This window comes from Muscardinus avellanarius (assembly GCF_963383645.1).
Source record: "Muscardinus avellanarius genome assembly, chromosome: 8".
In the NCBI taxonomy this organism is placed as follows: domain Eukaryota; kingdom Metazoa; phylum Chordata; class Mammalia; order Rodentia; family Gliridae; genus Muscardinus; species Muscardinus avellanarius.
Window position 1 is genome coordinate 83,501,958 of NC_137794.1, and position 22,366 is coordinate 83,524,323.

General features: G+C 38.4%; 1 protein-coding gene across 2 annotated transcripts in view; it reads left to right on the forward strand.

Annotated features, from left to right (window-relative positions):
- Positions 1-4,254: 4,254 nt before the first annotated feature.
- Positions 4,255-22,366, forward strand: part of L3MBTL3 (L3MBTL histone methyl-lysine binding protein 3) — a gene marked incomplete at both ends in the record, with an annotated part of 105,380 nt that continues 87,268 nt past the window's right edge. The window contains 7 exons of one of the 2 annotated variants that reach the window (XM_080700740.1): positions 4,255-4,371; positions 13,799-13,910; positions 14,276-14,350; positions 15,778-15,937; positions 17,494-17,626; positions 19,910-19,994; positions 22,004-22,095. In XM_080700740.1, coding sequence (XP_080556866.1) covers positions 4,270-4,371; positions 13,799-13,910; positions 14,276-14,350; positions 15,778-15,937; positions 17,494-17,626; positions 19,910-19,994; positions 22,004-22,095 — 759 coding nt within the window. The remainder of the gene's footprint in view (positions 4,372-13,798; positions 13,911-14,275; positions 14,351-15,777; positions 15,938-17,493; positions 17,627-19,909; positions 19,995-22,003; positions 22,096-22,366) is intronic. The other variant, XM_080700741.1, reaches the window with a different exon arrangement.

Below are 22,366 nucleotides of genomic sequence, written 5' to 3' on the forward strand. Positions count from 1 at the left end.
TCTGAAATCTCAGTACCATTTAACAAGATTTCAGATGGGATTTTCTGCAGTGAGAACTGCTATTTGTGACTTATAATATGACTCTATTACCTGTTTTTTGTGGCCTGTGGAACACAGGTTACACATGGGATTATGAAGCCATGCCAGCTGGCAATTACAGGAACAAAACAAAGCAAGACCATTTCCAAGTACTTAAAAGTTGCCCAAGTCTTAGGAACACAATCTGTTGAAGTGAAAGGGCTTTGTGTGTGTGTGTGTGTGTGTGTGTGTGTGTGTGTGTGTATTGTGTGTGTGTGTATTGTGTGTGTGTGGTAATGGGGATGGAACTCAGAGGCATTCTACCTCTGAGCTATAACCCCAGCCCTATGTTTTATTCTTTATTTTGAAACAGGGTCTCACTGAATTGCAAAGGGCCTATGTAGCTGAGGCTGTCCACGAACCACAGTCCTCCTGTGTCAGCCTCCCAAATGCTGGGATTACAAGGGTGCACCACCACACCTGGCCTAGGACTTTGTGTGTGTGTGTGTGTGTGTGTGTGTGTGTGTGTGTGTGTGTGTGGTGTGTGTGTGTATATATAATTTTTTTTTTTTTTGGTGGTACTGGGGGTAGAACCCAGAGGCTTTCTACCTCTGGGCTATACTCCCAGACCTATTTTATATTTTACTTGAAAACAGGGTCTCACTAAGTTGCTGAGAGCCTCACTAAGTAACTGAGGCTGGCTTCGAACCTGTGCGATCCTCCTGTCTCAGCCTCCCAAGTGCAGGGATTGCAAGTGTGTGCCACCATGCCCGGCTCCTATTTTTTATTTTGAAACAGGGTCTCACTAAGTGGTGGAGGGCCTCATTATGTGGCTGAGGCTGGCCTTAAAACTGCAATCCTCCTGTCTCAACCTCCCAAGTACTGGGATTACAAGTGTGCACCACCACACCCGGCTCCCTAATGACTGTTTAAAAATGAATGCATATACATGTGTGAAGGGGCTGGACTTAAAACCTTGAAAGATTTTTTCCCCCAAGCACACGCAAAGCTAGGATGTAGTGTGATGTATTGCCATAGATCCTACGTACATCAGGGCAGTTCTCAACATGTTGTCAGTCCCATTTCACCACCTCACTCCATTGATTAATTTACAGCAAATGTCTCTGTCATTTCTTCTGTCCAGTTCAGTTTATATTGCTAAAATGTAAGGAAGAATATGTCTTTAAAAAGTAATGCCTGTGCCAAACGAGGTGGTGCATGTTTGTGATCCTTGCGCTTGGGAGGCTGAGACAGGAGATCGCAAAGGTTTGAAGCCAGCCTCAGCTACTTAGGGAGGCGCTCAGCAACTTAGACCCTGTTTCCAAGTAAAATATAAAATAGGTCTGGGAGTATAGCCGGGAGGTAGAAAGCCTCTGGGTTCCACCCCCAGTACCACCAAAAAAAAAAAAAAAAAAAAAAAAGTACATGCCACCATCATCCCTTAAAAAAAGCAACAGTATTTTTCTGATATCATTGGTACTTATTTTTTCCCCAAATGAGTTAGTTCCCTTATATTCTGAAAAGATGATTGATGAGGGGTTTTTTTTTGTGTGTGTTTTCTTTTGTTTTGAATATCTATTAACTTGTACCTTAAAGCTTTTTTGGTATGTTTCAATTATTTGCAGCTAGCAAGGATTCTACTTTGTCATATTTGGCCAGCAAGAGCCTCCTTAAGTTTGATAGAAATACCTGTGGTAAGTTAGTTATTGTCTTTGATAGCTTCTCTGCTTTCTTGTTTAACAAAATGTTTCAGGCTCGTCTTGGCTATTTCCTGCCACTGAGCTGAAATCAGTTCCTTCACTAGGGAGATTTGGGGAGAAATGCTATTTGAGTATCAGGCTGGTCATTTTCATTGATTGATGATTGGAAAGCTAGAAAATATGCATATTTTAAAGCTAAAGTACATTATGAGTTCGTACTGATGCTTCCTGTTCAAATTTATAATTAATTGATCCTTTGTCAGCTGTCTGTAATACACATGTAAATATTTACTTTATCTCATATTACACAAATGAGAGTTTCAAAACAAAATATTATCATCAATGATGCAATGTGGAAAAGTTTGTTTTGCAATTAAAAAGTAAAAATAAGAGCATTATCAGTTTAGCAGTCAATTTTTTACCCCCTAGGACTGGGTATTCTACCCAGGACCTGGAACGTGCTAGGCAGGTGCTGTACCAGGAGCTACACCCCCAGTCCTTTATTTTTTTTATGTTTGAGACAGAGCCCAGGCTGGCCTCCAATTTAGAGTCCTCTTGCTTCAGCCTCCAGTGTAGTTAGGATTACAGGCATGTGTCACCACATCTGGCTAAATTGTTTATCTTAACAAAGACTTATTATTGTTGATGTTTCCTGTAAATTTTAAGACTTTTCCCCCTATTTCTTAGAACAATAGGTTTGTAGCTATTTCAATGGAATTGAATTAACTTATTTTTTAAAGATTCATTTACATTGCACATTTATTATATTAATAGATCATATATTTAATTGGTAAATTTAGTGTAGATGACAGTTAATAATAGATTAAGTTTTCCTGTTTTTTGACTATCAAAATGGCTTCTTCTTGTTTATCGATATTTTATTTAGTAGTCATTATCTGCGGTTTACTTCCTGAGATTTGCCACCTGATGTCACAGTTACTTGAGGTCAGTGGCAGTCCAAAAATATTAAGTGAAAAGTTCCAAGAAATAAATAATTTTTAAGTTCTGATGGTGTGCTGCGCAGCATGATGGCATTCTCTGCTATCCTGCTCCTCCACCCTGCCCAGGCTGTGAGTCCTCCCTTATCTAGTGTGTTCACGCTGTATGCACTTCTTACCTGTTAGTCATCTGGTAGCTGTTTCAGTAATCAGAGCAGCATTGCACTACTTGTATTCAAGTAACCCTTACTTTACTTAATAATGATGAAGAATAGCAATGCTGACAATTTGAATATGCCAAAGAGAAGCCATATTTTGCTTCCTTTAAGAGAAAGCTCTCAACCTAATAAGGAAAGAAAACATATGTTTTTTATGAGACTTTTAAGATTTAAAGTAAGGTTTTGTTAATCTCTTACGTTCCTCATCTATACATTAATTGTTGCCATAGGAATGTATGCATGGGAAAAAGCATGGTACACATGGTACACATAGGTACGGCCTGTGTTTTCAGGCATCCAGACAGAGGTCATGGAACGTTTCCTCTAGGATGAAAAGGAATACAATATAAATTCTGTTCTTTATCCATACTACATACTCTCTTTTCAGTATACATATATATACTTTAAAAAAATATTTTTGGTGGTACCAGGGATTGAACCCAGGGACATTCTACCTCCAAGTTACATTCCCAGCCCTAGTTTTTATTTGGAAACAGGGTCTCACTAAGTTTCTGAGGGCCTCACTAAATAGCTGAGGCTGGCCATGAACCTGCCAATCCTTCTGTCTCCGCCTCCCAAGTACTGGGATTACAAGCATGCTCCACTATACTCATTTTTTTTTTCATTATCTTAAAAAAAAAATCTCTTAGAGGGCAAGGAAGTCTATCCTTATAGTATCATGAGTTTTTTTGTTTTGTTTTAAGTAAATATGTTATGAACCAGTGAATTTCTTTTCTTATTAAGAATTGCAAAAGTTTACTTTAACATTTTAAAACTATATTTTCTCCTATAATTTACAACTACATTAGGCAAAAGCTATTATTTATATATATACATATATATTAAAATATGTACTTAAAAGTATAATTGTGTGTGTGTGTGTGTGTGTGTGTGTGTGTGTGCGCGCGCGTGTGTGTGTGTGTGGTGCTAGAGATCAGACTTGGGGCCTCACACATACTAGGCAAGTGTTCTTAACCACTGAGCTATACTTGCAGCCCAGTCAACAGTATTTTTGAAGCAATTTTTTTTTCTTTGGTGGTACTGGGGATGGAACCTAGAGGCATTCTATCTCAAAGCTACTCCCCCAGCCATATTTTTTATTCTTTATGTTGAAACAGGGTCTCACTGAGTTGTAAAGGTCCTCACTAAGTAGCTGAGGCTGTCCTCGAACTGTGATCCTCCTGTCTCAGCCTCCCAAATGCTGGGATTACAAGCGTGCGCCATCACACCCAGCTGAAGCAGTTGGTTTTAAATAGATCTATGGATATGAGATACTGTGATGAAGAAAATTTATCTAATTAAGGGAAACTGAAGTCTGATCACTAAGTTAAAAAATGATTTGTATATGGAGTACTTAGTGATATATTTATCCCTTTTCAGGTTAAACAGTAAATCATGACTGAATCTGCGTCTAGCACAAGTGGTCAAGAGTTTGATGTGTTCAGTGTCATGGACTGGAAAGATGGAGTAGGAACATTACCAGGAAGTGATCTGAAGGTAAGCTCTCTTTATTACATGCAACTTTATGTGCATTTGCGTCTGTGTGTGTAGTTATTTTAAAATGAATACATATATGAAATAATAATTAAAAGCATTTAGCATAGTGCTTTAAGTGTTTTGTCATGCTTAGGTCTCTACAGTAAACTCAGGAGACAATTTCACATGTTGATGGGTTGGCAGGAGCTTTTGTCACTTGGGTTAGGGGAAGCACGAATATTTCTGTAGCATGTGCTTTGTTACAGAAATTGATTTATAGCTTCAAGGAGCATCATCTCACTTTTGACTCTATTATAATAGCTTATAAATGCAGAAATAGCAGAGATAAAAAGATAAAAAGATAAAAAGTCCAGAAATTTCATTTTTGTAGATATCCTAGCCTCTTAGATTTTTATAGTAATGGATTTTGTAACTTCAAGTGACTAACCACATTCCCTATGTCCTAGCATTCTCATTTAAAAGCTAGATAATATCTAAATACTGAATAAATGAGATTATTCATGTTTCTTAAAATATTTATGTTGTAAACAGTTGATTTTTGTATAATCACTGTTCAAATGCAGGTCTTCCATATAGGTTAGACTGCTTTTGTGTAGATGAGGACTCTTTTTAGGCATTTTGTTCTACTCCTTTTGTATGTGCTTTCGCTACCCCCTTTCCCCAGCCTCCTCAGTCCCACCCCAGGACGGCTTTTACTGCCTCATGAAAGTGCTTGTGTAGGCAGCCATCTGGGAAGCCCACTGTCTCACCTCTCATTTCTGGTTTACTTTTGCTCTGATCCTATCTCTGGGACCTTGAACCTGTCCATTGCTTTTTAGACTTTGTGTTTGCACTTGGTCATTCAGGTGTTTGAACTTTCTAGCTCCCTAACAAGCTATCATGTGGCTTGCCTCTCTAATGCTTGGTGTTCAAGGCTCTCTTGAATAGAAATTTCTGCCTCCTAATTTAGGCCTCCTGGAATCAAATTCCTTTCCATGGCTGTTTGACAAGTGTCTTAGCCAAGTCTGCCTTTGTTCATCCTCAGTGTTAAGATTTGGATAATCTGGTTGTCATTGGAAAAATACTCGGTGTTTTAGTTTGGTTAGGTTTAATTAAGTGCAGTGTGCCAATATCTCAAATAACTTGGTGTAACAAAAATATTGCAGTGAGGTTTAGTGACATCTGGAGATGTGTGTATGTGTGTGTGTGTGTTTAATAGGTACCAAAATAGGAGTATTTTGTTCTAGTGTTCTTTATCATAATAGGATAACTATAAAGTTGGACTTGGTGGCACACACTTGTAATGGCAGTACTTGGGAGGCTTAGACAGGAGGATCACAGGTTTGTGACCAGCCTTAGCTACTTAGTGAGGCCCTCAGCAACTTAGTGAGACCTTATTTCAAAATTAAGAATAAAAGCCGGGTGTGGTGGTGCACACTTGTAATCCCAGCATTTGGGAGGCTGAGACTGGAGGATCAGTTTGCAGACAGCCTCAGTTACTAAGTAAAGCTTTCTGCAACTTAGTGAGACCCTGTTTCAAAAAATAAAGAATAAAAAATAGGGCTGGGGGTCTAGCTCAGAGGTAGAATGCTCCTGGGTTCCACCTCCCAGTATTGCAAAACAAAACAATAACAACAACAAAAAAGAATAAAAACTAGATCTAGGGATGTAGCTTGGAGGTAGAATGCATGCCCCTAGATTCAATCCCCGGTACCACAAAATAAATATAATTCAGAGTTAGAATGTCCCTGAGTTCTACCCTCAGTAGAAATAAATAAATAAATTAATTAATAAGGTAACTATAATCTAAAACACTATATAATATATCTTAAAACAATTAAAATAATAGAGCTCAAAGATTCCTTACACAGAAATAATAGATATTTGAGGAAATGGAAGTGCTATTACCCTGATTTGATTAAATAATAGAGCTCAAAAGTTCCTTACATAGAAATGATAGATATTTGAGAAAATGGAAGTGCTATTACCCTGATTTGATTATTATACATTGTATGCAAGTGTGGAATTATCATAATTGTACCCCATAAATGTACAAATACTATGTGTCAATTAAAAAATTGCCAAAAAAAGATGGGGTTTTTGTTCTGTGACCCTGAACAGGTCAGGCTTCTTGGTCTTTAAGCTTTTTGGTTCTTGCAGTAAAATAAGAATTAAATGACTACAATAGAGATAGGTTGCGAAACATTTTTGGAGAAAGAAAAACTATTTCTTAGCGGATGTGGTGGCACATGCCTGTAATCCCAGCAACTGGGAGGCTGACAGGAGATCAGGTTTGAGACTAGCCTCAGCAACTTAGACTCTCAGCAGCCCAAGGAGATCCTGTTCTAAAGCAAACAGCCAAACAGTAAGTACAATAATGGGCCAGAGGTGTAGTTTAAAGGTAGAATGTCCTTGAATTCACTCTTTAGTACCCTTCCTCCTTTAGAACTCTGATAATGCCAACCACATATTAGCCACTTGAGCTGTGTTACATTATTTTACATTCTCTAACTTTTTGAAGCCTCATATATAAAGTGGGGCTGTTAGAATTTGTATTAAGATTCATTATCATAAAGTATTTATGAAGATTGAAAAAAATAATATCTATAAAACACCTAAACTATTTTCTGCATTTGCAATTTATTATGCAAATTGCCCTTTTCCCCCTGTACTTCCTTATTTTTCTTATATATTTTTATTCCTTTACTTCTCAGTGGCTTTCCTTTAATTTAATGACAGGTGAATGATGAAATTTGCAATTTTTATTGTTACCTTTTGACAGCAGAGTGACATTCATTCATTCATTTCTAACGCTAAGAAATTTGTATTGCTTTAAGGATTTCTTTTTTTTTTTTTCCAGTACTGGGGATGGAACCCAGGGGAATTCCACCTCCGAGCTACACCCTCAGCCCTAGTTTTTATTCTTTATTTTTGAAACAGGGTCTCACTGAGTTGCAAGTGCCTCCCTAAGTAGTAGCTGAGGCTGTCCTCGAACTGTGATCCTCCTGTTTCAGCCTCTCAAATGCTGGGGTTACAAGTGTGTGCCACCACATCCAGCTTGCTTTAAGGACTTCAAAGCAACAAACTAGAAATAGTTTATTACTTTTTCTAAGGTAATCTGGTTATTAAACCATTTAGTGTGTATTAGAATCTGGCCTGTTTAGATTGTAATGCTGAGGTAATTGCCACATGTCCAGTTCATTCCATGTACTGTAGACAGTTTGATACTTCACTTTAAAAATAATTTTAAAATTTATTATTTATTTCATGACTTATAATCCTTTTTATCTGAAATTCAGAGACTAGCCCATTGATTATATTGCTAAGGACTTCTGATTCACTTGCTCTTTGTATTAAAATTGAGTTGCTTAAGAGATCTGATTGAGAAACTGATTTTTTTTTGTGTGGTACCGGGGGTGGAACCCAGGGGCTTTTCTGCTTCCACGCTATACTCCCAGACCTATTTTATACTTTATTTGGAAACAGGGTCTCACTAAGTAGCTGAGGCTGGCTTCGAACCTGTGCAATCCTCCTGTCTCAGTCTCCCAAGCAATGGAATTCTAAGCATGTGCCACCACACTGGCTGAGAAACTGATTTTTCACAAAAATAAAATATTAGAAAGCCAGGCGTGATGGTGCACGCTCGTAATTTGGGATGCTGAGACAGGAGGATTGCTGTTCGGGGACAGCCTCAGCTACTTAGTGAGGCCCTTTATAACTCAGTGAGACCCTGTCTCAGAATGAAGAATAAAAAATTGGGCTGTGGGTATACCTCAGAGGTAGAATATCTCCTTGGGTTTCATCCCCAGTACGGCATAAATAATAAATACATACATACATACATACATACATACATACATACATACTTTAGATAAGTCATGAAATTTTCTCTCTCACATCATTCTCTGCCTCACTGACACTACCCAGTCTTCTGTCCCCCCCCCCCCCCATGGCTTACTAGCTATGTTATTTTATTTTATTTTTTTATCTTTATTTATTTATTTATTTTTCTTTTAACAATTTTTTATTGAACATAAATAGTATACATTTAAACTATATTTGGTGCCCTCTCCCCCCTGCCCCCGTTTTCCCTTACCCCTCCCACCAATGGTTGTCCAAATGGGCATGATCATGTAGATTTTCTAACAGGGTGGTAGCCCACTGAAGTTCACTCAACTGATTTTTCACAAAAATAAAATATTAGAAAGCCGGGCATGATGGTATACGCTTGTAATTTGGGAGGTTGAGACAGGAGGATCACGGTTTGGGGACAGCCTCAGTTACTTAGTGAGGCCCTTTATAACTCAGTGAGACCCTGTTTCAGAATGAAGAGGCAGCGAATGCATAGAGGTCAGTTCCTACCATGGTAACAAGTTTTATGTGCTGCAGTTTGGGCCGTTTTGAAAGCATTTTCTTCTGTAGAGCCTCATGATTGCTGGCCAATTGAGTTATGTCACTCTTATGTTTTAACTTTTTTGAGCAGTTGCTAGTATCTTTCACAGCAGAGTTCAAGCCCTATACATTTTCTGCAGGTTTTTTTGTTTGTTTGTTTTGATGATATGGCCTCCATTTTCCTGTCTGGGTACACTTCATTTTATTCCTCAGTACCTCTTTGTTTTCTATCTATCTCAAACGACTAGTGACTTCCTACTTCGGGCCCTTCTTACTGTTGTCTGTTGTTGTAATCCCCTTTCTCCTCTGTACTGGGCTGACGAACCCATATGTAAAACAGCAGACATCTTTAATTGCAGAAGTGGGAAGAATAGGGAACAAACTCCCTGCCGAACACTTTACCTGCATCTTTTCAGTGCACCCTTTCAGGTAATCCTTTTTGAAAGAATTTATGTCTATCTTGTCAGTTTACAGATGGGGAAATAAAGGTCCACAGTGGTTATTCACTCAAGGTAAAAGTTATCTTAAGACCAGGCTTCTCTGGCATTAAAATTGATTCTCATAACACTGCTATACTACTGTCTATGGATAGAATATTTTTGTATACACAGAGATATAAGGAAAATGTTAAAGGGATGGAGGAAGTAAAAACTTATTTTGACTGAAGGCGTCAAGATCAGGATAATTTGGGCTTCTGGTGCTGAAAATATGTAGATGTTTTCTTGAAGATTTCTAGGGGACAGCAGTGGGAGGAGGCAAGAGAAGGGCTTCTGGAATAGAGAGGATCTTCAGAGGTATAAAGTGTTGGGGAGAACCACAAGTATTCACTGACAGTCTTGAAAACACATCATCAAGGAATTTCTGCCTTAAGCACGTTTGGGAACTTCACAATTGACTAATTTGTTCTTTTTTTGTGTGTGTGTGGGGGGTCTGGGGATTGAACCCAGGGGCATTCAACCTCCGAGCTACATCCCCCAGTCCTATTTTTTATTCTTTATTTTGAAACAGGGTCTCACTAAGTTGTGAAGGGCCTAAGTAGCTGAGGCTGTCCGCAAACCATGATCCTCCATACAGCCAGGTATGGTGACCCCAACTTGTAATCCCAGCATTTGGGAGGCTGAGACGGGAGGATCCTGGTTCATGGTCAGCCTCAGCTACTTAGTGAGGCCCTCCACAACTTAGTGAGACCTTGTTTTAAAATAAAGGATAAAAAAAATAGAGTAGTGGGTGTAGCTCAGAGGTAGAATGCCCCTGGGTTCAGTTCCTGGTTCTACAAAATAAATGAATGAATGAATATTTTTAGATTAATGTCTCTGGACCAACCATCAGGACAAGCAGGTGACTATGTGGTAGTGGAAAGGTACCCAGCAGGGCTCCCAGCACTTAAGCAGTTTTTCTACTTGAACTTCTAAATGATGTTTAAAATCTATCCATAGAGAGTTATTCCTCTGGGTCATAAGTCCCTCAGTAGAATGGAAGTCCCTCAGTAGAATGCAGATACTCTCCTGAGAGTGATAGCATCTTATCTCGTAAGAATAATTGCCATGTAGCTGAAAAGGAGACCTGGTAGCAGCCAGGCAGAAACCAGCTATAGAACTCACTGTACTCTTAATGCATGGTTCTGCCTTGTCTTGATTAATGTTTAAAACAGTTTAGCTACCAAACATCTTCACTCTTAAAACACATTGGTAATTACAACTCGCATATCAGCATAGAAAGTAATAAAATGAAAATAATAACCTTGATAGTATCTTTTAATGATCCATTATTAAAGACAAGCAAAAACAGGCAAAGGATCTTCTGCCTCTATAAGCAAAAATTAAGAAGAGAATTGAATCAGTTAAAGGTAGTTTAAGTCAAGCCAAACAACTAAACCTTTGCCACCTTTTATTTATTTCAGGCATAATTGTTTTCTGATCAACCTAGATATATCCACATGCAAACAAAGTTACCATGTCAGCCATTGTGTTTTGTTTGCTCAGTAATTCTTTTTGTAAAGTTTTTTATTTCTATATTCTTTATTGTATAGTGGAGGCTCACTTGAAAAAAATTTCATAATGATTTTAGCTCTCTAGGTTAAAAGAACTGATAATTAAAAAAAACAAAGTTGACGTTTTCATCATTCTAAAGCCACTTATAAAAGTATTACTAACTCCAGAAACTGTTTCATTGGGGGAAAAAGTTAGGAAGTGAATCAGTCTTTCTGGAATTCAGTTTTACAACTTCAATAATGTTAGTACCTAAAATCCTATGCTGTATAACATTTTCTACAATATCAATATAATACAATACAATAGTTTCCTGGAAGACACAGTAAATTCTTATTTGAGAAGCTATGGAGATGCTTGATCCCTATATCTTTTTGCATATGATAGGATGCTATGAGGCTTTCAATTTTTGAGATAAGTAACTTTGGTAAGAGAAGATGTGCTTTATGCTTTCAGGGTTATAGGATGCCTTTGAGGATATGATGGAATCTGTGGGTCCTGTTTTCCCAAATATATTTGTGTACATACCATAATTTTGCTCACATTTCAAAGATCAACTTTTGAAGTCCATCCATGGATATCTGACTTAAAGGAGTTCAGTGTCCCTAAATGACATTGCATTTCTATTTTGTATTTTATTTTATTTTTGTTATTATTATTATTTGTGGTACTGGGGTTCCTGGAAACCCTTCTACCTCCAGGCTACACTCCCAGACCTATTTTTACATTTTTATTTGGAAACAGGGTCTCTTAAGCCACCATGGCTGGCTTTGAACCTGTGAGATCCTCCTGTCTCCACTTTCCAAGTACGGGGATTACAAGTGTGTGCCACCACGCCTGGCGTTCTATTTTGTATTTTAACTTTGGGTCAGTTACTGGCAATTAATATTAGAAGGAAAAGTGACTAAGTTGATTGTTGTATTATGGAAATATGCAACAATAAAGTATATGAGTCAAACATTTCCATGTGTAATAATTTTTATTTGTAGATTCTACTAATATTATTCTCTTCCTCAGTGTTTGAAATGTAGGGCAGTTTACAGATTAGCAATAATTTGCATACTTGAGCCACAGGACACTTTCTGTGTAATGTAAATGTAAATTGCTTATATAATGTGAATTATCAAGTTTTTCCCTATTTTAAAAAAATAATTCAGAATTTTTGTCACATTCTTTAATATCATTAATTAATAATTATCATTACAACTTGTTTTTACTACTCTTGCCCAGTAGATGGTACTGTCAGCCTTATTATGAAATACTCTATTTTCAAAGTTGACTATTAAGAATAATTTTTTTAGGTTAATGTTTCTTTTCCCCCAAAGTAAAGTTATTCTTTGTTCATTTCTTTTTTTTTCTTTCTTTTTTTTTGTGATACTGGGGTTCCTGGAAACCCTTCTACCTCTGGGCTATACTCCCAGACCTATTTTATGCTTTTTAAATTTGAAAACAGGGTCTCTTAAGCCATCTGAGGCTGGCTTTGAACCTGCGTGATCCTCCTGTCTCTACCTCCCTAGCACGGGGATTACAAGGTGCGCCACCACACCTGGCTCTCTGTTCATTACTCTCATGAACTTCTTTCACTTCCTAGACTGACATGCCATGCGAGATTTATTGTGCAAAAATTTCTTGAGAACTTGATCTGGACTTTACAGTAGTGAGAAATTAATGACATTTGATAATTTAATAATTATGGCCTATGCATGTAGAAAAATGTTTAAGGTACTGTTGGCACCTGATGGAAAGATTATAATTGTTGATATACTTTGCCTAAGATTTTTCTAACTTGGATTCTAAATATAATTTGATAAAATAATGCTATTGATACAGAATACTGTCCCCATTGGAAAGTGGAGGGCCTTGCATGCTGATGATGTGTAATTCAGTGAAGGATCTAAAACGTTTTATTACCCTTTTGAATTTTGAACTTTCTGCCTTTTATCTCCTTACATTTATGAAAGCCTATTGCCATTCTGTTTTGTGGAAAATCAGAAGAAATACAGAAAACTTACAAATTCACTGACATTAGAGTAATCCTAGATGTTTCAGAGAGAACAGGGCCCTGCACATAGGTAATGGTTAAGCCTTCAACACACTCAAAGTACAACCAGGTTGTTGTAGAAACATACTTTGCAGTTTGCCATGGGGTAGGAGATTTTTAGTTATTAGAAATGTGAATGTTCATGAAATCAGTGTGCCCTTGACTGTTTAGTAATAAAATTGGCTTTTAGCTAGTAGACTTGTTCAGTTCTCACAGATCTTTCCAGTTGTTTTAGAACAGTAGAGGTGAAGATAATGGAGGATTTTAAAGGGCAGTAAAAGAAAGAGAAAGTGTAGTTCTGGGGAGGGACATTAAGAAATAAACAAGTCTAAGCTGGGCGTGGTGGCACACTCTTATAATCCCTGCACTTGGGAGGCTGAGACAGGAGGATCACACAGGTTCGAAGCCAGCCTCAGCTACTTAGTGAGGCTCTCAGCAACTTAGTGAGACCCTGTTTCCAAAAAATAGGTCTAGGAGTATAGCCCGGAGGTAGAAAGACCCTGGGTTCCACTCCCAGTACCACAGGAAAAGAAAAAAAAGAAATAAACAAGTCTGAAAAAAGTGTCTTAAATGACAATAAAGGTAACTGGCAACTCTTTGGAAAGCACATCTTCAGAGGTACATGCTGCATTATTTTCTTCCCTCAGTTCCAAAATTGGTAAAATGCAGAGGTCTTAATAACCCTTATGCAAAAAACAATTGTTTAAAGTAGCTTTTAGCTGGGTGTGGTGGCGCACGCTTGTAATCCCTGCACTTGGGAGGTGGGGACAGGAGAATCGTGCTGGTTCGAAGCCAGCCTCGCTGGCTTAAGAGACCCTGTTTCCAAATAAAAATATAAAAATAGGTCTGGGAGTGTAGCCCGGAGGTAGAAGGGTTTCCAGTAACCCCAGTACCACCAAAAAATTAAAAAAGAATAAAGTAGCTTTTATCACGTAGTTAAATTGCTTAAAGACTATATGTGTCAGCTATGGAATAATTAGTGTCCTGAGCACTTTTGTAAAACTTATTTCTTCTGTGCTGTTCCTAGTTTCGGGTAAATGAGTTTGGGGCCCTGGAAGTTATTACAGATGAGAGTGAGATGGAAAACGTTAAAAAAGCAACAGCTACCACCACATGGATGGTACCAACTGCTCAAGAAGGTAAGAAAGAATTATCTGCATTGTATTTCTAACTATTGAGAGATTTGAGAGAATATTTTAAGAGTTTATCATAGGCCAGAACTTTGAAAGTCCTGAATGATTTTTGTGTCTCATGTTCTTAGGTAAATATAGAGAATGAAACTGATAGGAGCCAGCTTTTATGTTTTAAAATAACTATAAATGCTCTTCTTTCCTAATGCCAGATCTGTAATAGGACTAGGTTAGTTGGAAACTGTCAAGTAAATCCAAGTTGTAGTCACCTACACAGGTGATTTAGCTGAAAGCCTACCACTTTTTTTTCTTATCTACTCCGATGGTTGTAACTAACACCTATATGCTGATGACTCCTAAATCTATATCTCCAGCCCCGACCTCTCCCCCGAGCTCCAGGCCCGTATTTCCACCTGCCTACTGGACATCTCCACCTGGATGTCCCACAGGTACCTCAAACTCCACATGTCTGAAATGCAACTCATTTTCTATTTCTTTCTCCCTTCCCCAAGCCCGCTCTTTCTTCCTTAATCCATGCTTCAGTTGATGGTAGCACCATCCACCCAGTGGACAAGCCAGAAATACAGGAGTCATCCTGAATTTGTTCTTCCCATCCCCATATCCTGTTACTTGATGCTCTTGGTTTTTTATTTCCTCAGTATGTTTCAGATCTGGCCTTTCTATTATCACTGTCACTGCCTGAATTTAGTCCCTTATCAACTCTTAACTGAACTATTGCAGAAGTCTCTTAAGTAATCACTTTGCTACTAATCTCACCTCCTTTCAACTTACTCTGTAACCTGAAGTCAGAGGAATTATGTGGATTGCTTATCTGACACTTGCTGATTTCTCTTTACCTCTTTAGCAAAACATCCCAAGACCTGGGTGACCTGCACCCACCTGCCTGCCCTGTCTCTCACTTTCTCTCCCCTTTTCTATATGCTGTGTTCCTGCAGTGCCAGCAGCACGGACTTTTATCTGTAATTTTCCCAACTTGTCTTGTGGTTTCATGCTTCCTTGCCTCTACTCATGCTGGTTTCTTTTTTTTTCTTTTTCTTTTTTTTTCTGGCTCAAATGCCATTTCTCTCTTTGTCTACCTGGTAAATTTCTCTTTGGCCTTCAAAACCCTGTTGAGGCTTTGTATCAGAAAATCCTTCCCTGACCTCACCCCAGGATGAATGAATCACTTTTTCTTCTTTACTACTTCTGGAACTCGTTCATGCTTCTATTGTTGCATGCATCACATTTTGTTGTACATATTGGTTTTATTGCCTGTCTTCTCCTCTAGACTGTGAACTGTCTTGGGCAAGGTCTGTACTGTCATTATCAGTGTCCAGCGTAAATTGGTGCCTAATAAATGTTTGCTGAATGAATGATTCAGACAGAAGGAAATTATTTGGATAATTATTATTCAGGAAATTTAGAAAGTAAAATAGATGCTGTGCTTAGTCAGGAATTTTGCTTAAATTAAAAAAAAAAACCACTCACCCAAAGGTTATAAACATGAAATAACATATTTGGCCCTTTTAAATTTATCAGAGATATACTGATAAATCAGAATTCTGTAGATTGACAGTTTTATCTTCTGGATTTGGTGATTTGTGAAGTTTTCTTCATTTTACTTTGTATAGAAAAAGCCTTGCCTAAGTTTTTGTTTATATGCAGATTAATATTTGTTCTAGAAATTATTTGATGATTTTCTGTTCAGAAATCCATTCCCCTCTCCCCAAATTCTATACTTTAATCATTCATTCATTCAACAAACATGATTCTTTATTGTGTGGCTAACAAAATTATTAGAAGAAAAAGTTTAAATGTATTTTGTAATGTCTTCTGTCATTGTTTTAATTCTTTTCTTTTTTATTCCATCTTCTAGTCTTTTCAGAGAAGACTGGGGTGCCTTTCAGGCTGAAGGATCCAATGAAAGTGGAAGGGCTTCAATTCTGTGAGAACTGTTGTCAGTATGGCAATGTAGATGAGTGTCTTTCTGGAGGAAACTATTGCAGCCAGAATTGTGCTCGGCATGTCAAAGACAAGTAGGTTTTGCCCCATTCCATCTTGAAAGTAGGTTTTAGAGAATACCGAGATTTTGTGCTCTCTGACATGTGTTACCCACTCATGTCTTTTTTCCAGAGTCTTTATCTCTGAGAACACATGGGTCATGCCCCTATTATTGCACCTGGTGACTTTAGTGACACTTGGTCTGGGTTGTGCTATCCATGTTCTGCCTGTAGTACAACCTTTGCCTCTGTCATTGGCCCTATGCTTATATTACTCTGATTGCTTCCCATCTAAGACTATTTGGATTTTTCTGGACTCTGGATATGTTTTGATGATTCCAGTATTTATGGATATAGAGTTTTGTTTATAATTTGGGAGTTCTTTGGTAACTCAGTTAAAACTCCACATGTGGAACAAAACTCCCAGGGTTGGTGATTACCTGAATAAACATGGCATGGTGGATGACAAAGTGAGTCATGGTAGGATGATCTCAGGGTGCAGACCCAGTGTGCAGAGGACATCAACTGTGACTAGAAGTACTATGTTACATTCCCAGTTGGGGGCTGCCCGATAAAGTTCAGCTAATCAGCAAGGTGGTGTATTTCTTGCATATAATTGTATACTGAAAATAAATGACTTGATATTTATGTTTCAGTAGAGTTTCCCATATATTTTAATCTGCACAGCCTTGGCAATTGTCTGGTTTTGCTGCAGTTGATGCTTTACAAAGTTACTCTTGGGCCAGCTGTGGTGGCCCACACTTGCAATTCCAGAAGTTGGGAAGCTGAGACAGGAGAATCACAATTTTGCAGGCAGCCTCAGCAACTTAGTGAGGCCATGTTTCAAAATAAAGAATGAAAAATAGGGCTGGGTATGTAACTTGGAGGTATAGTGGCCCTGGGTTCCATCCCCAGTACTGCAGAAAACAAAACAACAACAAAAAAAGTTGCTCTTGGTCTATTTGGTTAGATTTGCCATTCTTAATCATTGCTAGATCCAGCCAGGTATGGTGGCTCATTCCTATTACCCTAATACTTGGGAGGTTGAGACAGGAGGATTGCAGGTTTGATGTCAGTTTCAACAACTTAGCGAGATTCTGTTTCAAAGTAAAATAATAAAACAGGCTGGTGGTAAAGCTTGAATATAGAATACCCCTGGGTTCAATTCCTAGTACCTTTCCCACATACACAAAAATAATGAAAGGAGGGAAGAAAGAAGGAAGGAAAGAAGGAAAGAGAAAGAAAGTTGCTAGATCCTTGTTTTAGAATTGGTCTGAAGATTTCTAAATCATTGATTCTTTTATGGGAGATAAATAAATGTAAACTTGTTAGGACTTATTTCATATATATGTCTAGTCTTCTTTTGAAATTGATATATGATAATTTCCACTTTCCACTCTGATAGGTATCCTATGTAATAGTGGTTTTAAGTATTACCTGTATATGGTATTCTAATGCCTATTTCTCCTAATGATTAAGTAGTTTTCCTTTGGGCGTGTTTTATAAGAAGTTATTTTTGAGTTGATAATCAACATATAGATATTTGATAGGTATTGTTTCCTGTCACTGTTTTGGGGTTATAAACACAACAGAGATCAGAAGGAAGAAAGGGACATAGGAGAAGATAACGAGGAAGAAGATCCTAAGTGTAGTCGGAAGAAAAAACCAAAATTATCTGTGAAAGCTGACCCCAAGGAAGACGGAGACGAGAGAGATGATGAAATGGTTAGTATCTCTTGTTCGGCTGCCAGGGAGTTCCTTGAATGGTGGCATCATGGTTACAAGCCTTGTCTGGGGCCAGTGACTTGAGTTCACATCTGATTCAGGACTACTTCTGTTCACATGTTACCTAGCTTCGTAGTGCTTCACAGCCCTCATCTCAAAGTGGGAATGATAAATAATGGTGTCCTTGCCCTTCCTCAGGGTAAAGAGGGTGGGATTTCCTGAATTTACTACAGGGGTAAGAATCAACAACAAAACCTTCGGTTTCAAGATAAATCTAAAATTTTTCTCAACATCAAAATGCCAATATCATTTTGGTAAATTACAGACAGATCTTATAAAACTATGTGAGTGGATAGAAAGTGGTACATAAATATAAATTACATTTGGGGGAAATTATTCAAATGGTGCTAATTCAAACATCAATATTTTCCCTAAAGTCTGTATTAATGGCTGTATGAAAAGAAAACTTAAAGGTCTTAGAGCATTTCATATAAGATCGATATTGAGCTTCTGTTATTTGCTAACCATTATTCTAGGTGCTGGGAAAATAGGAATAAACAAAACAGGCAGGCTAGGGTCTTTCCTCTCAGAAACATTTTGTTGTTATTAAGGGAACATAGAATAAGCAAACAAAATGAACAAGAAAAATAGCAGCTTGTTCTAAGTGCTGTGTTAAGAATTAAAATAGGGAATTGTGATTGGCTGAATATTTTGCTGGAAGTTGAGTTTTCAGAGAGGCATCCCAAAGAAGGTGACATGAAATCTGTGCTCTGAATAATTAGAGGAGCCAGCTATCATTTTTCAGGAGGCTGAGATAGGAGGTTCGCAGGTTCAAAGCTAGACTCAGCAACTTAGTGAGACCATCAGCAATTTAACGAGATGCTGTTTAAAAATAAAAATAAAAATAAATGGTCTGGGGTATAGCTTGGAGGTAGAATACCTTTGGTTTTGATCCCCAGTACCAAAAAAAAAAAAAAAAACCAAATCAACAACGAAAACGCCCAGCTCTGTTCAGAGAGGAGTGAGGAGCCCTCTGGACAGTGAACTTTGGAACTTTTAAGGGAGAATCCCAAGGTTGAGAGTATGTGTGGCATGTTCTGTTGTATGAAGTGGAAACAGGACAGTAGGGTGGAGAATGGTGTGAGAGGGGAGAGTAGGGTGAGAGGAAGCTGAGAAGGTTCCTGTGATTCAGGTCAAGTAGGTCTTTGTGGTAAAACAGTAGAGGATTTCATTGTTTTCTGTGTGTAATGGGAAACCATCACAAAGTTGAAGGCAAAGAATGGCCTTAATAGGATTTATGTTTTAAAATTCCCAATGGAAGCTAGATATGGTCATACACACCTGTGATCCCAGTACTCAGGAGGCTGAGACAGGAAGGTTGCTGGTTTGAGGGTAGCGTCAACAACTTAGTGAGATCCTTAGCAATTTAGTAAGACTGTTTCAAAGTAAAAGTGAAATAGGGCTTGGATTGTAGCCCAGAGACAGGATATCCCTGGGCTTAACCCCCATTAGGTCCTCTACTCCCCCCAAAATTACCAATAGAGCTTTAATATGCATGAGCAAGAATAAAATCAGAGAAACCAGTTAGAAGTTTCTTGTAATAGACTAAGTGGGAGGGCCATGTAAGACAGAAGTCAGTGTATTTGAGGTCTGTGTTAGAGATAACAATGTTGTATGAGAAGGAAATAGAATAGAAGAATCAAGGATTCCAAGAATCTTCAATTTTTGGTTTGAACAATTGGCTGGATAATCATGTCATTTACTAAGGACAGGGAAGCAGAGGCAGCATAGAGAACCAGGAGTCTGATCATTGTGAGTTTGAGATGCTCATCCGTCCAGGTGGAAGTCTCAAGTATATAGTTGGATGCAGGCACCGAGAATCAGGACAGGGACCTGGAAGTGGAGGTCAGGAGTGCTTGGCATAGAAACAGCCTTAAGGACCAGGGAAAGGGACTAGACTGTGTAGACGACAGCAGAGGAGGGGGCAAGAGAGGTCTAAGAGTGAGGACAGACTGGTCCTGGAGCCAAGAGCAGAAAGCACTTTGAATAGAGAGCAGTGTCCGGGCCCTTCTAGAGTGTAATTCTTGGAGATGTGGTTCTTTTCTAATGACCTCAGGCCAAAAGAAACATAGTGTTCAAATGAACTATATTCTTTTCCTTTAAAGTTATGAAGTGAAATTGAAGAAAAGAACAACAATAAAAAGCTTTCTGACAGCTAGCTAAGTTTTTATTGGTGCCAATATTTTATGAACTTTTAGTCATAACTTTCCTTTCTTGCTACAGGAAAACAAACAAGATGGAAGAATCCTGAGAGGTTCACAGAGAGCCCGAAGGAAAAGACGAGGGGATTCGTCTGTCTTGAAGCAGGGTGAGCTGATGAAAGAAAAGTTGTGCTTGTACTTTGGTGAAATTGAAAACAGCTCACACAAGTAGATGTGTTAGTCTTCACAGTTCAGCACACTTTACATCATTGCTTTTGGTTTTTCTTTGATACAGTTTTGTCATTAAAAATGAAGGCTATGAGGAAATAGATACAGAAAAACAATAGAAATTAGTACCTTTTCCAGTAGTTTCAGGGTAAGCATGAGAATATCTTTTAATTATTTTTCCATCAGGTAGGTGGCTTCTACTTCTGCAGCCTTATCAAACCCTTGCTCTTTTTCCTTTTCCTTTTTTTTTTTTTTTTGGGGGGGTGGTACTGGGGGTGGAACCCAGAGACTTTCTACCTCTGGGCTATACTCCCAGACCTTTTTTAAAAAATATTTTATTTGGAAACTGGGTCTCACTAAGTAGCTGAGGTTGACTTCGAACCCGTGTGATCCTCTTGTCTCAGCCTCCCAAGTGAGGGGATTACAAGTGTGCGCCACCATGCCCAGCTAAACCCTTGCTCTTTTTCATTTTCCAATATTTCAGGTTTTTTATGTTCCCCCTCCAAGTACAACAGCCATATGATGTGGTACGTTTCTCCTCCATTGTTCCTCAGGCAGCATTTTGTTCTTGTGAGGAAGGAACCCAGCTGCAGGCGTTCCCAGTTAAGATTTGGCAGTATGAACCCGTCCCCTTATTTGGTGCTGGCCTTGGGTCATTTCCATAGAGGCCTATGTGTCCTCCACACAGCTTTATCCCCATGGCCTGCCATCTTTGCCCTGCCAGCCACTCTTTTCAGGTCATTCTACTCTGCACAGCCCAACTCCTCACCTGCAGTCAGACTCTTCCTCAGTATCCAGATGTGTTCTTTGTTTATTCTTCAGTTATTTCCTCAAAAATACTTGGAAATATTTCCACCTGCTTTAATCATACAGCATAATGGTTATGAGGTGTTTTTTTTTTTAATGTTGTATGTCACTGAGATTAAAGGGAGTAAATTAAATTCCTAAATTACGGTGTCCTCTGCATTAGAATAGCTTATTTCTACAACTTTTCTTTCCTTTTCCTTTAAGTTTTACTTTGGAAAAATTGCCAGACCCCTGGCTCTTCTAGAACATTGTTTCATTTATTCTCTTTAAATGTTTAGATTTTTTTTTTTTTAAAAAAGCTGGGCATGTATGATGGTGCATGCTTGTAATCCCAGTACTTAGGAGGCAAAGACAGGAGGATCTGGGTTTTTGGATATCCTCCGCTACTTATTGAGGCCCTCTGCACTTAGTGAGACCCTGTTTCAAATTAAAGGGTAAAAAATCAGGCTGGGGGTATAGCTCAGATATGGTATGCCCCAGGGTTCAATCCCCAGCACCACACAAAAAAAGAAAAAAAAAATTAGATTTTTTTTTATGGCCTTTGGTTTTGCCTGTTTCAGTGCATCCTCCAAATCCTTTTCCCCCAACTTTGCTGCCAGTCAAGCTGTTACACTTCTCTCATTTCCAGTATTTTGCCAGAATTAAAATAAAATTGATTTTAATTGTTCCCTATTTTTATCACTTACGTATTCTTTCTGCACCTAAAAATTTCTTACTACTACATCGATATTTTCCTCCCCCTCTTTTTTCAGGACTAACAAGCATTTTCTAAACACTCAATGCACTGGCGCTTTCTTTCTCTTGATGTCTTAGGAAACAAGTTTTGAGCATCCTGCTCTTAGAAGCTTTAAAAGCCTGTACCTTCCATGCTTCTGTTATATTTTGCCTTCCTGCTGGTCTTGTTCCTTTACTCCACATTTTTCTGTTTTTTCTGCCCTCATAGCTGTGTGTATATGCCATAGTTTACTGCTCAGCTTTCATTTATTTGGAAAAGGATCTAGGAAAAGAGCCTGGGAAATACCATCCTTGGAAGGAAGAGAAGAGATAAGCATAGCAGTCTTCAGGGATGTGAGAGGACACAAAACACATCATTGATTTCACAGACTGGCATTTCCATCATGTAGTCTCACTTGCCTTCCAGGTTTGCCTCCTAAAGGGAAGAAAGCCTGGTGCTGGGCATCCTACCTGGAGGAAGAAAAAGCTGTGGCAGTACCTGCAAAGCTCTTCAAGGAGGTACGGACCCTTCTAAAATCCCTGTGTAAAAGGGCAGAGGAGATGGAATACTGAACTGAATCAGTATTGTCATTTCCACTATCTGTTTAGGAAATGTAACCTGGAATAATTTATTAAACATTGCTTTTTATATGTGCATTACATGGCAGGGAATCTCTGAGGGGAGTTAGCATTCATGTATGCGTGCCTTCCCTACTGCTCTAAGAGGCACAGCATGCCCTTCTCTCAACATTAACTGGGCTTACACTCATGATTTTGAGCAGGAATACTA